At 30.9% G+C, this 14,286-nt stretch overlaps 1 protein-coding gene across 3 annotated transcripts in view; it reads left to right on the top strand.

Annotated features, from left to right (window-relative positions):
• The first annotated feature begins 2,297 nt into the window (after positions 1-2,297).
• Positions 2,298-14,286, top strand: part of mms19 (MMS19 homolog, cytosolic iron-sulfur assembly component) — a 47,410-nt gene continuing 35,421 nt past the window's right edge. For all 3 annotated transcript variants that reach the window (XM_059325007.1, XM_059325009.1, XM_059325008.1), the window contains exons 1-6: positions 2,298-2,419; positions 7,654-7,702; positions 7,806-7,906; positions 9,101-9,186; positions 9,260-9,334; positions 11,999-12,068. In XM_059325007.1, coding sequence (XP_059180990.1) covers positions 2,323-2,419; positions 7,654-7,702; positions 7,806-7,906; positions 9,101-9,186; positions 9,260-9,334; positions 11,999-12,068 — 478 coding nt within the window. In that variant the 5' untranslated portion in view covers positions 2,298-2,322. The remainder of the gene's footprint in view (positions 2,420-7,653; positions 7,703-7,805; positions 7,907-9,100; positions 9,187-9,259; positions 9,335-11,998; positions 12,069-14,286) is intronic.

Genomic DNA, 14,286 nt, shown 5'->3' on the forward strand with positions numbered 1-14,286 from the left:
GATAGTGGACTAACTGTCCGTAGTGTCCGTAGTGTCCCGGTCGGTGCTGTTTAGAGCGTCTGTGCTGCTGGGAGCTGCTAACTAACTGACTAACTACCGAGCGGCGCAGCTAGCGACACCAACTTTAGTATTTTTACGTCATTGCGTCATCACGCAGGCAGGCAGGTGTTGGGTTCTGTTACGTCAGGAAAGAAGAAGAAGATGTTATTATGAATGAAACTAGAGTAAAAATAAACTATCTATCTATCTATCTATCTATCTATCTATCTATCTATATATATATATATATATATATATATATATATATATATATATATATATATATATATATATATATATATATATGTAGCTATAATATTTATTTATTTATTTATTTTATTTATTTATTTATATTCTTTTCTCTGCTTATTTTTATTTTATTTTTCTATTTATGTATGTATGTATGTATGTATGTATGTATCTATCTATCTATCTATCTATCTATCTATCTATCTATCTATATATATATATATATATATAGGTATATATATAGGTATAATATTTATTTATTTTATTTATTTATTTATTTTTATTCTTGTCTCTGCTTATTTTTATTTTATTTATTTTTTTACATTTGAAGAGTGTATACATGTTTGGGTACATATATATATATAGGTATAATATATTTTATTTTATTTATTTGTTCATTTTTACTATATATTTATTTATCTGTCTACTTTTCATTTTGAGATACATAAGTAACTGTAATACAATTGTGGCCCTCGTGATGATATTTTGTGGCCCCCACCTTGATATGAAAGTTTAATGTGAGTTTTATATGAATGGCACTTTACCGTGTTGTGTGTGGAAGGTCCCTTTAATTACTGTTTTTGGTCATTTTGTGTCTTTTTTTAATAATTTTGTGTTTCTTTTATAATAATTTTGTCTCTTTTTTTTGGGTCATTTTGTGTCTTTTTTGGGTCATTTTGTGTCTTTTTTAATCATTTTGTGGCTTTTTAAAATAATTTTGTGTCTTTTTTAAATAATTTTGTGTCTTTTTTTAATAATTGTACCAGTCCGTGGCCTAGAAGTTAGAGAGTCACCGGTTTGAATCCCGGTACTGACAGGTCTAGGACTGAAGTGTCCTTGAGCAAGGCACCAAACCCCCCTGCACTGCTCCTTGCATGGTGTGTTCACTTGTGTGTAAACAAGGATAAAGGGTTAAATGCAGAGGTTGAATTTCCCCATTGTGGGATTAATAAAGTAATCTTCTTTTTCTTTTAAAATAATTTTGTCTTTTTTTGGTCATTTTGTTTCATTTTTAAGTTATTTAGTTTTTTCTGTCATTTTCTGTCTTTTTTAAAACAAATTTGTGTCATCTTTTGGTCATTTTGTGTCTTTTTTGTAATTTTGTGTCTTTTTTTGGTCATTTTGTGTCTTTTTTGTAATTTTGTGTCTTTTTTTGGTCATTTTGTGTCTTTTTTGTAATTTTGTGTCTTTTTTTGGTCATTTTGTGTATTTTTTCTAGTAAGTTTGTGTCTTTTTTTTGGTCATTTTGTCTTTTTTAAGTAATTTAGTTTTTTCTGTCATTTTGTGTCTTTTTTAAGTCATTTTGTGATTTTTTTTGGTCATTTTGTGTCATTTTTGTAATTTTGTGTCTTTTATTTCCCCATTGTGGGATTAATAAAGTAATCTTCTTTTTCTTTTAAAATAATTGTCTTTTTTTTGTAATTTTGTGTCTTATTTTGGTCATTTTGTGTCTTTTTTATGTAATTTTGTGTCTTTTTTTTTGTAATTTTGTGTCTTTTTTTTGTAATTTTGTGTCTTTTTTTGGTCATTTTGTGTCTTTTTTTGGTCATTTTGTCTTTTTTAAGTAATTTCGTTTTTTTCTGTCATTTTGTGTCTTTTTTTAAGTAATTTTGTGTCTTTTTTTGGTCATTTTGTGTATTTTTTCTAGTAATTTTGTGTCTTTTTTTGGTCATTTTGTGTATTTTTTCTAGTAATTTTGTGTCTATTTTTGGTCATTTTGAAACTGCCTCCAGCGGCCCCCAGGTATCAAGAAATCAAGAAAGTAAAAAAAAAAACAACTAAATTCCACACTGAGGCTGAGTGTTTTAGAATCCGGACAGCACCTGAAGGCACCACCAAAAAAACATTTTAAATAAATTTTTTTTTACATCAGAAACAATTTTAAACAACACACACCACCTAAAATGACCTCACTGTAACACTGTATGTTCGTTAACGATCCATTTTTAATAAAAATAAAATATAAAATGAGTCACTTTTTGCGTGTGAGTCCAACTTCCCGCGCATGCGCAGTGTGTGTTGGGTAAGAGGAGCATGATGGCTGCAGACAGCAGCGAGCTGCTGCTGCTGGCTCTGGTGGAGGAATATGTCTCCGGACTACAGGACAGCAAGGCCACAGACACAGCGACAGGTAGGCACCCTTCATCTTCATCTTCCTCACCTGGTGGCAGCTGCTCGGGGACGGAAACATGGCGGAGTTCCCGCTCTAAAGATGCGCAGCTCCACATGATGATAACTAGCTAACTACTTCCTGTTGGGGTTAAAAACTCTCCAGCTGGGACACTTTCTACCTGGCAACAGACTCACTAAACACTTTCTGCTGGTTTCTACCTGGCAACAGACTCACTAAACACTTTCTGCTGGTTTCTACCTGGTAACAGACTCACTAAACACTTTCTGCTGGTTTCTACCTGGCAACAGACTCACTAAACACTTTCTGCTGGTTTCTACCTGGCAACAGACTCACTAAACACTTTCTGCTGGTTTCTACCTGGCAACAGACTCACTAAACACTTTCTGCTGGTTTCTACCTGGCAACAGACTCACTAAACACTTTCTGCTGGTTTCTACCTGGCAACAGACTCACTAAACACTTTCTGCTGGTTTCTACCTGGCAACAGACTCACTAAACACTTTCTGCTGGTTTCTACCTGGCAACAGACTCACTAAACACTTTCTGCTGGTTTCTACCTGGCAACAGACTCACTAAACACTTTCTGCTGGTTTCTGCCTGGCAACAGACTCACTAAACACTTTCTGCTGGTTTCTACCTGGCAACAGACTCACTAAACACTTTCTGCTGGTTTCTACCTGGCAACAGACTCACTAAACACTTTCTGCTGGTTTCTACCTGGCAACAGACTCACTAAACACTTTCTGCTGGTTTCTACCTGGCAACAGACTCACTAAACACTTTCTGCTGGTTTCTACCTGGCAACAGACTCACTAAACACTTTCTGCTGGTTTCTGCCTGGCAACAGACTCACTAAACACTTTCTGCTGGTTTCTACCTGGCAACAGACTCACTAAACACTTTCTGCTGGTTTCTACCTGGCAACAGACTCACTAAACACTTTCTGCTGGTTTCTACCTGGCAACAGACTCACTAAACACTTTCTGCTGGTTTCTACCTGGCAACAGACTCACTAAACACTTTCTGCTGGTTTCTGCCTGGCAACAGACTCACTAAACACTTTCTGCTGGTTTCTACCTGGCAACAGACTCACTAAACACTTTCTGCTGGTTTCTGCCTGGCAACAGACTCACTAAACACTTTCTGCTGGTTTCTACCTGGCAACAGACTCACTAAACACTTTCTGCTGGTTTCTACCTGGCAACAGACTCACTAAATGTGTCTGAGGTGTTTTATTGAGCTGTCATTAGACTAATAACAGCTTTATGATGCTAGTCTGTGTGGTTTCTTGCTAGCTGATTGTGTGTTTGTGTCCAGTGGAAGCATCCAGTCAATGAACTCCGACTTTAGGTGACCTTTGACCCCTCTGAGTGACTAACTAAAACAAACTACAATTATAATAAAAACTCAACTGACACTAAAGCTAGCCTAATTTAAAAAAATCTCAAATTTAAGAGAAAAAAAGTGACAAATTTGTAAGAAAAAAGTGAGAAATTCACAAGAAAAAAGTGACAAATTTAAAGGAAAAAAAGTGACAAATTTAAAGGAAAAAAAGTGACAAATTTAAAGGAATAAAAGTGACAAATTTAAAGAAAAAAGTGACAAATTTAAATAAAAAAAGTGACAAATTTAAATAAAAAAAGTGACAAATTTCAATAAAAAAAGTGACAAATTTCAATAAAAAAAGTGACAAATTTAAAGGAAAAAAAGTGACAAATTTAAAGGAAAAAAAGTGACAAATTTAAAGAAAAAAGTGACAAATTTAAAGGAAAAAGTGACAAATTTAAAGAAAAAAGTGACAAATTTAAAGGAAAAAGTGACAAATTTAAATTAAAAAAGTGACAAATTTAAAGGAAAAAAAGTGACAAATTTAAAGAAAAAAGTGACAAATTTAAAGAAAAAAGTGACAAATTTAAAGGAAAAAGTGACAGATTTAAATAAAAAAGTGACAAATTTAAAGGAAAAAAAGTGACAAATTTAAAGAAAAAAGTGACAAATTTAAATAAAAAAAGTGACAAATTTAAAGGAAAAAAAGTGACAAATTCAAAGGAAAAAAAGTGACAAATTTAAAGGAAAAAAAGTGACAAATTTAAAGAAAAAAGTGACAAATTTAAATAAAAAAAGTGACAAATTTAAAGGAAAAAAAGTGACAAATTTAAAGAAAAAAGTGACAAATTTAAAGAAAAAAGTGACAAATTTAAAGGAAAAGAAGTGAGACATTTAAAGAAAAAAGTGAGACATTTAAAGAAAAAAAGTGAGACATTTAAAGAAAAAAAGTGACAAATTTAAAGAAAAAAGTGACAAATTTAAAGAAAAAAGTGACAAATTTAAAGGAAAAAAAGTGACAAATTTAAAGAAAAAAAGTGACAAATTTAAAGAAAAAAGTGACAAATTTAAAGAAAAAAAGTGACAAATTTAAAGGAAAAAAGGTGACAAATTTAAAGAAAAAAGTGACAAATTTAAAGGAAAAAAGTGACAAATTTAAAGGAAAAAAGTGACAAATTTAAAGGAAAAAAAGTGACAAATTTAAAGGAAAAAAAGTGACAAATTTAAAGAAAAAAGTGACAAATTTAAAGGAAAAAAAGTGACAAATTTAAAGGAAAAAAAGTGACAAATTTACAAAAAAAAGTGACAAATTTACAAAAAAAAGTGACAAATTTACAAAAAAAAGTGACAAATTTAGAAAAAAAAAGTGACAAATTTTAAAGGAAAAAAAAGTGACAAATTTAAAGAAAAAAAGTGACAAATTTAAAGGAAAAAAAGTGACAAATTTAAAGGAAAAAAAGTGAGACATTTAAAGAAAAAAGTGACAAATTTAAATAAAAAAAGTGACAAATTTAAAGAAAAAAGTGACAAATTTAAAGGAAAAAAAGTGACAAATTTAAAGGAAAAAAAGTGACAAATTTAAAGAAAAAAGTGACAAATTTAAATAAAAAAAGTGACAAATTTAAAGGAAAAAAAGTGACAAATTTAAAGAAAAAAAGTGAGACATTTAAAGAAAAAAGTGACAAATTTAAATAAAAAAGTGACAAATTTAAAGGAAAAAAGTGACACATTTAAATAAAAAAAAGGGACAAATTTAAAGGAAAAAAGTGACACATTTAAAGAAAAAAGTGACAAATTTAAAGGAAAAAAAGTGACAAATTTAAATGAAAAAAAGTGACACATTTAAATGAAAGTGACAAATTTAAATAAAAAAAGTGACAAATTTAAATAAAAAAAGTGACAAATTTAAAGGAAAAAAAGTGACAAATTTAAAGGAAAAAAAGTGACAAATTTAAAGAAAAAAAGTGAGACATTTAAAGAAAAAAGTGACAAATTTAAATAAAAAAGTGACAAATTTAAAGGAAAAAAGTGACACATTTAAAGAAAAAAAAAGGGACAAATTTAAAGGAAAAAAGTGACACATTTAAAGAAAAAAGTGACACATTTAAAGAAAAGTGACAAATTTAAAGGAAAAAAAGTGACACATTTAAATGAAAGTGACAAATTTAAATAAAAAAAGTGACAAATTTAAATTAAAAAAGTGACACATTTAAAGGAAAAGAAGTGACACATTTAAAGAAAAAAGTGACAAATTTAAATAAAAAAAAAGTGACAAATTTAAAGGAAAAGAAGTGACAAATTTACAAAAAAAAAGTGACACATTTTTATGGGGGAAAAGTGACAAACAGACTTACTAAATGTGTCTGAGGTGTTTTATTGAGCTGTCATTAGACTAATAACAGCTTTATGATGCTAGTCTGTGTGGTTTCTTGCTAGCTGATTGTGTGTTTGTGTCCAGTGGAAGCATCCAGTCAATGAACTCCAACTTTAGGTGACCTTTGACCCCTCTGAGGCTGCTGGTTAATCTGTAGTTAGCTGCTAGAGATAACTAACTAGATGCTCCTCAAGGCAACTATAGTTTATTTGTCCCAACTTGGGCAGTTTGTTTGCAGTTTATGTGTATAAAAGACATAAAAACAACACATTCCAACACACTCAACAGCCTCAATATCAAGGTTATTATATAGTTAACGAGAACTAACTAAACTAGAAGTGAAAAAACATTTTCTTTAACTGAAATAAATGAAAAAAAAACGATAACTAACTGAAACTGTATTTTGTGGTTCTAAAACTAACTAAACTAACTAAAATTATAGTAAAATGTCCTTCGTTTTGGTCTTTGTCAACTTTTTTCATCCGTAAACCTTTTTGGTTGATATGAAATCTATTTCATCTATCTGGTTTTATGACTTAATAAACTTATTGGGGCTGAGATGGATCAGACAAAGGAAATAAAGGAAACATTTATTGTGACCTTATTGAATCTGGACCCAACAAATACCCCATTACAAAACAACTACAACTAATAAAAACTAAACTACAACTAATAAAAACTAAACTACAACTAATAAAAACTAAACTACAACTAATGAAAACTAAACTACAACTAATAAAAACTAAACTACAACTAATAAAAACTAAACTACAACTAATAAAAACTAAACTACAACTAATAAAAACTAAACTACAACTAATAAAAACTAAACTAACACTAAAGCTAGCCCAATTTAAAAAATTCTCAAATTTAAGAGAAAAAAAAGTGACAAATTTATAAGAAAAAAGTGACAAATTCACAAGAAAAAAGTGTGACATTTTAAATAAAAAAAGTGACAAATTTAAGGAAAAAAAAGTGACAAATTTAAAGGGAAAAAAAGTGACAAATTTAAAGGAAAAAAAGTGAAAAATTTAAAGAAAAAAAGTGACAAATTTACGTGAAAAAACTGTCAAATTTACAAAAAAAGTGACAATTTTTTATGGGGAAAAGTGACAAATTTGCACAGAAACAATCACAAACAGGAAACATTTATTGTGACCTTTTTGAATCTGGACCCAACAAATACCCCATTACAAAACAACTACAACTAATAAAAACTAAACTACAACTAATAAAAACTAAACTACAACTAATAAAAACTAAACTTAAACTAAGCATTTTCCAAACAATAAAAACAAATTAAAACTAGCAAACTCACTCTAAAAACTCATTAAACTAACTGAATTTGAAGACAAAAAATCACAACGAAATTAAAACTAAAACTAATGAAAAATCCAAAACTATTTAATATATCTTTATATCTAAAAACAAAAAACAAAACCTGTTCCTGTGTTGTTCTGTCGGTTTTCCGTGTGTGTGTTTGTAGTTTTATGTTCTGGCTACAATTCACTAAACTTTTCTTCTCTTGTAGGTGTCAAAGATGGAAAGTTTACAGTCCTGCAGCTGGTGGAAGCTCTGGGGTAAGATATCACCGTCTGAGTCTAACCCTATATAATATATATGTATATATATATATATATATATGTATATATTAATATGTATGAATGTCCTTTCCTGTTCCAGAGTGAGTCTGACCAGCTCTCAGCCTCACACTCGAGCCAGAGGAGTCCAGCTGCTCTCTGAGGTTTTAAAGGAGAGTTTTGGACTTCTGACGGAGAGAGAAGGTAGAAAACTACTCTGACTTTGATTCCTTCACACCATAAACTAGACTGACACATCATATACAGTCTCAAATAATTAGAATATGGTGAAAAAGTTCAATATTTGTTGTCAATCATCTCAGAAAGTGAAACTCAAACATTATATAGATTCATTACACACAGAGTGAAATATTTCAGCCTGTTTTTCTTGTAATTGTGATGATTCTGGCTCAGAGAGAATGAAAACACTAAACTCAGTGTGTCAGAATAAAATGAGAATATTGTGAAGAAGTTCAGTTTTGGAGTCCACAGTTGGTATTTTGTGTCTCTTTTGGTCATTTTTGTGTCTTTTTGGTCATTTTTGTGTCTTTGGGGTCATTTTGTGTATTTTCTTTGTTATTTTGTGTCTCTTCTTGTAAATGTATGTCTTTTTTTGATTATTTTTGTGTCTTTTGGGTCATTTTGCATCTATTTTTGGTAATTTTGTGTCTTTTTGGGTCATTTTGTGTCTTTTTAATCATTTTTGCATCTTTTTTTGGTCATTTTTGTGTCTTTTTTGGTCATTTTTGTGTCTTTTTTTGTGTCATTTTTGTGTCTTTTTTGCATCTATTTTTGGTCATTTGGTGTCTTTGGGGTCATTTTTGCATCTATTTTTGGTCATTTTGTGTCTTTTTGGGTCATTTTGTGTCTTTTTAATCATTTTTGCATCTTTTTTGTGTCATTTTTGTGTCTTTTTTTGTCATTTTTGCATCTATTTTTGGTCATTTTTGGGTCATTTTGCATCTATTTTTGGTCATTTGGTGTCTTTGGGGTCATTTTTGTGTCTTTTGGGTCATTTTTGCATCTATTTTTGGTCATTTTGTGTCTTTTTGGGTCATTTTGTGTCTTTTTAATCATTTTTGCATCTATTTTTGGTCATTTTGTGTCTTTTTGGTCATTTTATGTATTTTCTTTGTTATTTTGTGTCTCTTCTGGTAAATTTATGTCTTTTTTTGATTATTTTTGCATCTATTTTTGGTAATTTTTGTGTCTTTTGGGTCATTTTTGCATCTATTCTTGGTCATTTTGTGTCTTTTGGGGTCATTTTGTGTCTTTTTAATCATTTTTGCATCTTTTTTTGGTCATTTTTGGGTCTAAATGTTTTGGGGTTTAAATGCTGAAAAACAAATATTTCCAACATATTAACTTATCAAATGATATTTCCTCTCTTCTCCACAGTGGAAGTTCTCATTGCCTTCTATGAGAACCGTCTGAAGGACCATTACGTGGTGACTCCTCCGGTCCTGCAGGGCCTCAGAGCGCTGGTGAGTCCAGTGAGTGTTTGTCTGTTTATGGATCATGAGACGCTGTGACGCTGTGTTTCTGTTATTATTTCAGACTAAATGTTCCGTGCTGCCTCCCGGCTCGGCCGTCTCCATGCTGAGGTCTCTGTTCCAGGATGTTCACGTCCAGGTGAGACTTCACACACTGTTAGAGTTAAATTAGAAGTTTAAGGAGGCAACCTTTTGTTTTTTTAAACCTTTTTATACATTTTATAAACAAGGAACAGAAAATAAAAGCACAGACGAAAGCAGAGAAATCTGTAAACAACAACAACAACAACAATATAGGTCAGAGAGTCAAACATAGGGCTGGGTGATATGGACCAAAAGTCATATCCTGATATATTTAGGCTGAATATCAATATATATCCTGATATTTTTATGTCAAAGTGAGAGCAAATGTTCAGTCAAAGTCAAATATGACATGTCACAAGTAGTTTTATTGAAACCGTTTATTAAAGTGAACATAAATACTGTAGAACAGCAGGAGAAACTTTTTAAAATCAAAGCTCCATAAAGTGCACATTTAAATGAAAAGATATCCTAAATAACAATATCCTATGAAATAAAATACATATATATGTATTATATTAATATGGTCGCTGGTTCGAATCCCAGGACTCAAGGGTCAAGAACTATTTGTCAAAAAATAGCAACAAATTACAATATTATGGGAGGTCCAAAAATTATTCCCTCGGGAAAAAAGGCTATTTTTGTCCAAATAGGTCAAATTTTAATATGCCAATTATGTAAATTATTGTCTGTTGAAATATTATATAGAATAATAATAATAATAATAATAATAATAATAATAATAATGCATTTTATTTATAGGCGCTGTTCAGGACTCTCAAGGTTGCCTTACAATAAACAATTAAAACTAAAACAATAATAATAAAAACAGCAATGGCAGTAATAATTAACAACAATAAAACAATTACAAATAAGAACAATAATAAAAACAACAATGACAGTTATAATAAACACTAAAACAGTACAGACAAAATTGGCAACATTAATGAAATTATTACAACAGATTTCACAAACAAAACAAACTCTTTTGTCAGCAAGAATTAGAGCGAATTGAATGTCAGAATATTTATAGATATTTCATCCAACAAATTTCCATTTCTTGTTTTAAACTTTTGCCAAAAATAAAGTGTTTGCAGGAACCAGACGCTGAAACAAACGTTACTTTCTGAAGCCATTAAACCACTCAGCTGAGAACAACAATCATGAGATATATATATCTATATATCTATATAGATATATATATAGATTTCATCTCTACCTCCAGACATAAGTATCATCTGAAACGTCTTTGGGTTCAGACGAGAACAGTTCAGATGAGTCAAGTTCACCAACAGACGTGAAGGAGGAAGTGCTTCAAAAAACAACATCACACTCTCACAAGTTGCTAAATATGCAAATATGACTCGATGAGTTATTTTTCCACTCCATGCCTGAACCAAAATATGTTTCATTTAAACATTTTATATGAACTGTAGTGTAAACAACAACCAACATATTTACATAAATAAAAAGAAGTTTGTACATGAAATTCCCACCAAAATATGTTTTATTTAAACTCCACATTCCACCTGAATCATTGCATGTTTTAATGAGTTATTGTAAAGGAGAATAAGGGTTCTTCTATGTTTTATTTAAGGCTCTTATTTTGACAGTTTTCTTGTAAATTCTGTGGTGGATTCTGCTAACACATCCATGTGCTCTTATTTTGAAAGCGACATGTGTTTGCTTTTATTTTGAAGGCGGGTCTAACGTGTTCTTACCCTAACGCCGTATGGTGTTTAATTTTCACTGAAAGTCTGAATTTGGAGCTCGGAACAACCCTTTATCAGGCAAAGAACTATATTTGGTAACTTCCGTGGATATCAGTGGGGGGGGGGGTAATATTTCGAGAAAAAAGTTGCAAATTCACTAGAATCAAGTGGAAAATCTGCAAATAAAAAAAGTTGCTGATTTAAGAGATTTAAAGTGGCAAAACTGCGCGGAAAAAGTTGCAGATTTACGAGAAAAAAGTGAAAAAAAGCTACTTTTTTCTCGCAGATTCACCACTTTAAATCTCAAAAATCGGCATATTTTTTTCCTTGTAGATGTGTCACTTTAATCTCGTAACCTTTTTCTCAAAAACGTTTTTTTTTTTTTTTACGCATTCTGGCTGTATTTAATATCCTCCAATATTCTCTAGGGTTGAAATTTGGAATTTGCAAGTATTTCAATGAGTGCCCTATTAAGGGTTAAAGTGTTTTTCCCCAATGAGCGATTCTTTATTTTAAAAAACAACAACAAAACAAGAATTTTTCTTTTAAATCTGCGTATGGTGGGTAAAAAGCTGACGTGGTGTTTTTATGTGTCTCCAGTCTCTTATTTTGAAAGCTACATGTGTTTGCTTTAATTTTGAAGGAGTTTCTCCGTATGGTGTGTTCAATTTACACTGAAAGTCTGAATTTGGAGCTCGGAACAACGTCGAAAAATTCTGACATTCGTGTAGACCTTGAACGCACCATTAGACTCTCTATGTGCTGCAATGTAAATAATCTAACTAACGGAACATTAATCCTGTTTTACCATGTGGTTTGTCTCTGAAAAATGTATATTAATTAAAAAAAATTAGTATTAGACTTGTAGGCTAACTTATCTTAAGTTTTTTCCCCGATGAGCACTTATCTTGGTTCTTTATTTTAAAAAACAACAACAAAACAAGAGTTTTTCTGTTAAATCTGCGTATGGTTGGTTCTAAAGCTGACGTGGTGTTTTTATGTGTCTCCAGTCTCTGATGCTGACGGAGAGATCTTGTGTCTACAACATGCTCATCAACCTGATGTCCTCCAGAGAAGACGGTAAGAGACACTCAGAGTCTGACCACCATAGACCAGTAGAGAACCTCTAACTGGTTCCCACAGCCACGGACTGACTGGGAGCTCTGCTGCAGGAAAACAAACTGGTTGTGTTGGAGACGGAGTGATTCCAAGTTATTATAGTTAACCAAAACTAGCAACGTAACTGAATATGCACCCAACACATAGCCCGTTACAAAAACACCAAAACTAAACAAAAACTAAGCATTTTCAACAACAAAAAAACTAAGTTAAAACTTACAAACTCACTATAAAAACGAATTAAATGGATTTATTCTTCTTATTTTTTTTGCTGGTTTTAAGTGGTTTTATTCTCGTTTTAAGTGGTTTTATTTTGGTTTTAAGTGGTTTTATTCTGGTTTAAACTGGTTTGAACTAGTTTTATTCTGATTTTAACTGGTTTTACTCTGGTTTTAAGTGGTTTTATTCTGGTTTTAAGTGGTTTTATTCTGGTTTTAAATGGTTTTATTCTGGTTTTCAGTGGTTTTATTCTGGTTTTAAGTGGTTTTATTCTGGTTTTCAGTGGTTTTATTCTGGTTTTAAATGGTTTTATTCTGGTTTTAAATGGTTTTATTCTGGTTTTAAATGGGTTTAAGTGGTCTTATTCTGGTTTTACATGGTTCTAAGTTGTTTTATTCTGGTTTTAAATGGTTTTATTCTGGTTTAAAATGGTTTCATTCTGGTTTAAAGTGGTTTTAAAAGCTTTTAACTGGCTTTATTCTGGTTTTAAGTGGTTTTAAAAGGTTTTAACTGGTTTTATTCTGGTTTTAAACCCAACTGAAATTTAAAACAAAAATTCACAACAAAATTAAAACTAAAAGTGATGAAATATCCAGATCTATGATGACCTTGTTTCCAAACACAGAGTGGATTGTGAGAGTTTTCTGACTCATCCTGTGGTCGTTGCTCTCCACAGAGTGTTTTAACTCTAAAGTGTCGAAGCTTCTTCTCATTTGTTTGGCAGTTGAATAATTTGCATGCGCTGCATGTTTTGCAAAGAAAAATAATGTGAAGGAAGCATTTTTTTCTAGTGGACGTTGGTGCTGAAGGAGTGGCAGCTTTTACTCTGACTTCTGCTTTTTACTTTTTTTACTTACGCTCTTTGTTTTTGTTGTTGTTTTTCTTTTACTTGAATCACTTACTTTCTTTAAGTTGTTATTTTTTTAAACTTTATTTATTACTGGTTATATCTTTTCCTCTTTTACTACTTACTTGCTGTTTATTTATTTATTAATTTCTACCTTGTTTTGCTTTTTTACTGATGCTTATTATTGTTATTGCTCCGCCCTCTTTACGCTGTGGGACTAATAAATTATTATTTTTAAATTACTTCTTTGACTTCACGTTTTATTCTGTAATAGAATAAACATAAGCACTTAAATAATGGTTTACTGTGCATCAATCAATTAAATATAAACACAAATTGTGATTTAACAGAATATTGATGCTATTTGCAGGTTGCTGGTTATAGAATATCAATTATTATATTATTATTATATAGTAATTTGTTGTGATGAAGCAATCTTCAGCATCCTGATAGCCTACAGCATGAGTCTCAAACTGGCGGCCCGTGGGCCAATTGTGGCCCTCGTGATGATATTTTGTGGCCCCCACCTTGATATGAAAGTTTAATGTGAGTTTTATATGAATGGCACTTTACTGTGTTGTGGGTGGAAGGTCCCTTTATTTACTGTTTTTGGTCATTTTGTGTCTTTTTTAAATAATTGTGTCTTTTTTTAAATAACTGTGTCTTTCTTAAATCATTTTGTGTCTTTTTTGGTAATTTAGTGTCTTTTTTTGGTTGGTCTGTTTTGGGTCATTTTGTGTCTTTTTTTAAATAACTGTGTCTTTTTAAAATAATTTTGTGTCTTTTTTAGTAATTTAGTGTCTTTTTTTGGTCTTTGTGTCTTTTTTTTAAAATAATTTTGTATCTTTTTTTGGTAATTTTGTTTATTTTTTAATACTTTTGTGTCTTTTTAAAATAATTGTATGTCTTTTTGGTAATTCTGTGTCTTTTTTGGTCATTTTGTGTCTTTTTTGGTCATTTTGTTTCATTTTTTAGTAATTTTAGTTTTTTTCTATCATTTTATGTCTTTTTTTAGTAATTTTGTGTCTTTTTTTTTGGTCATTCTGACCCTGCCTCCAGCAGCCCCCAAGGTAATTAGAGTTTGAGACCCCTGGCCTTAATCCTAACAACTTC

The sequence above is a fragment of the Centropristis striata genome, chromosome 21 (genome assembly GCF_030273125.1).
Source record: "Centropristis striata isolate RG_2023a ecotype Rhode Island chromosome 21, C.striata_1.0, whole genome shotgun sequence".
NCBI lineage: Eukaryota > Metazoa > Chordata > Actinopteri > Perciformes > Serranidae > Centropristis > Centropristis striata.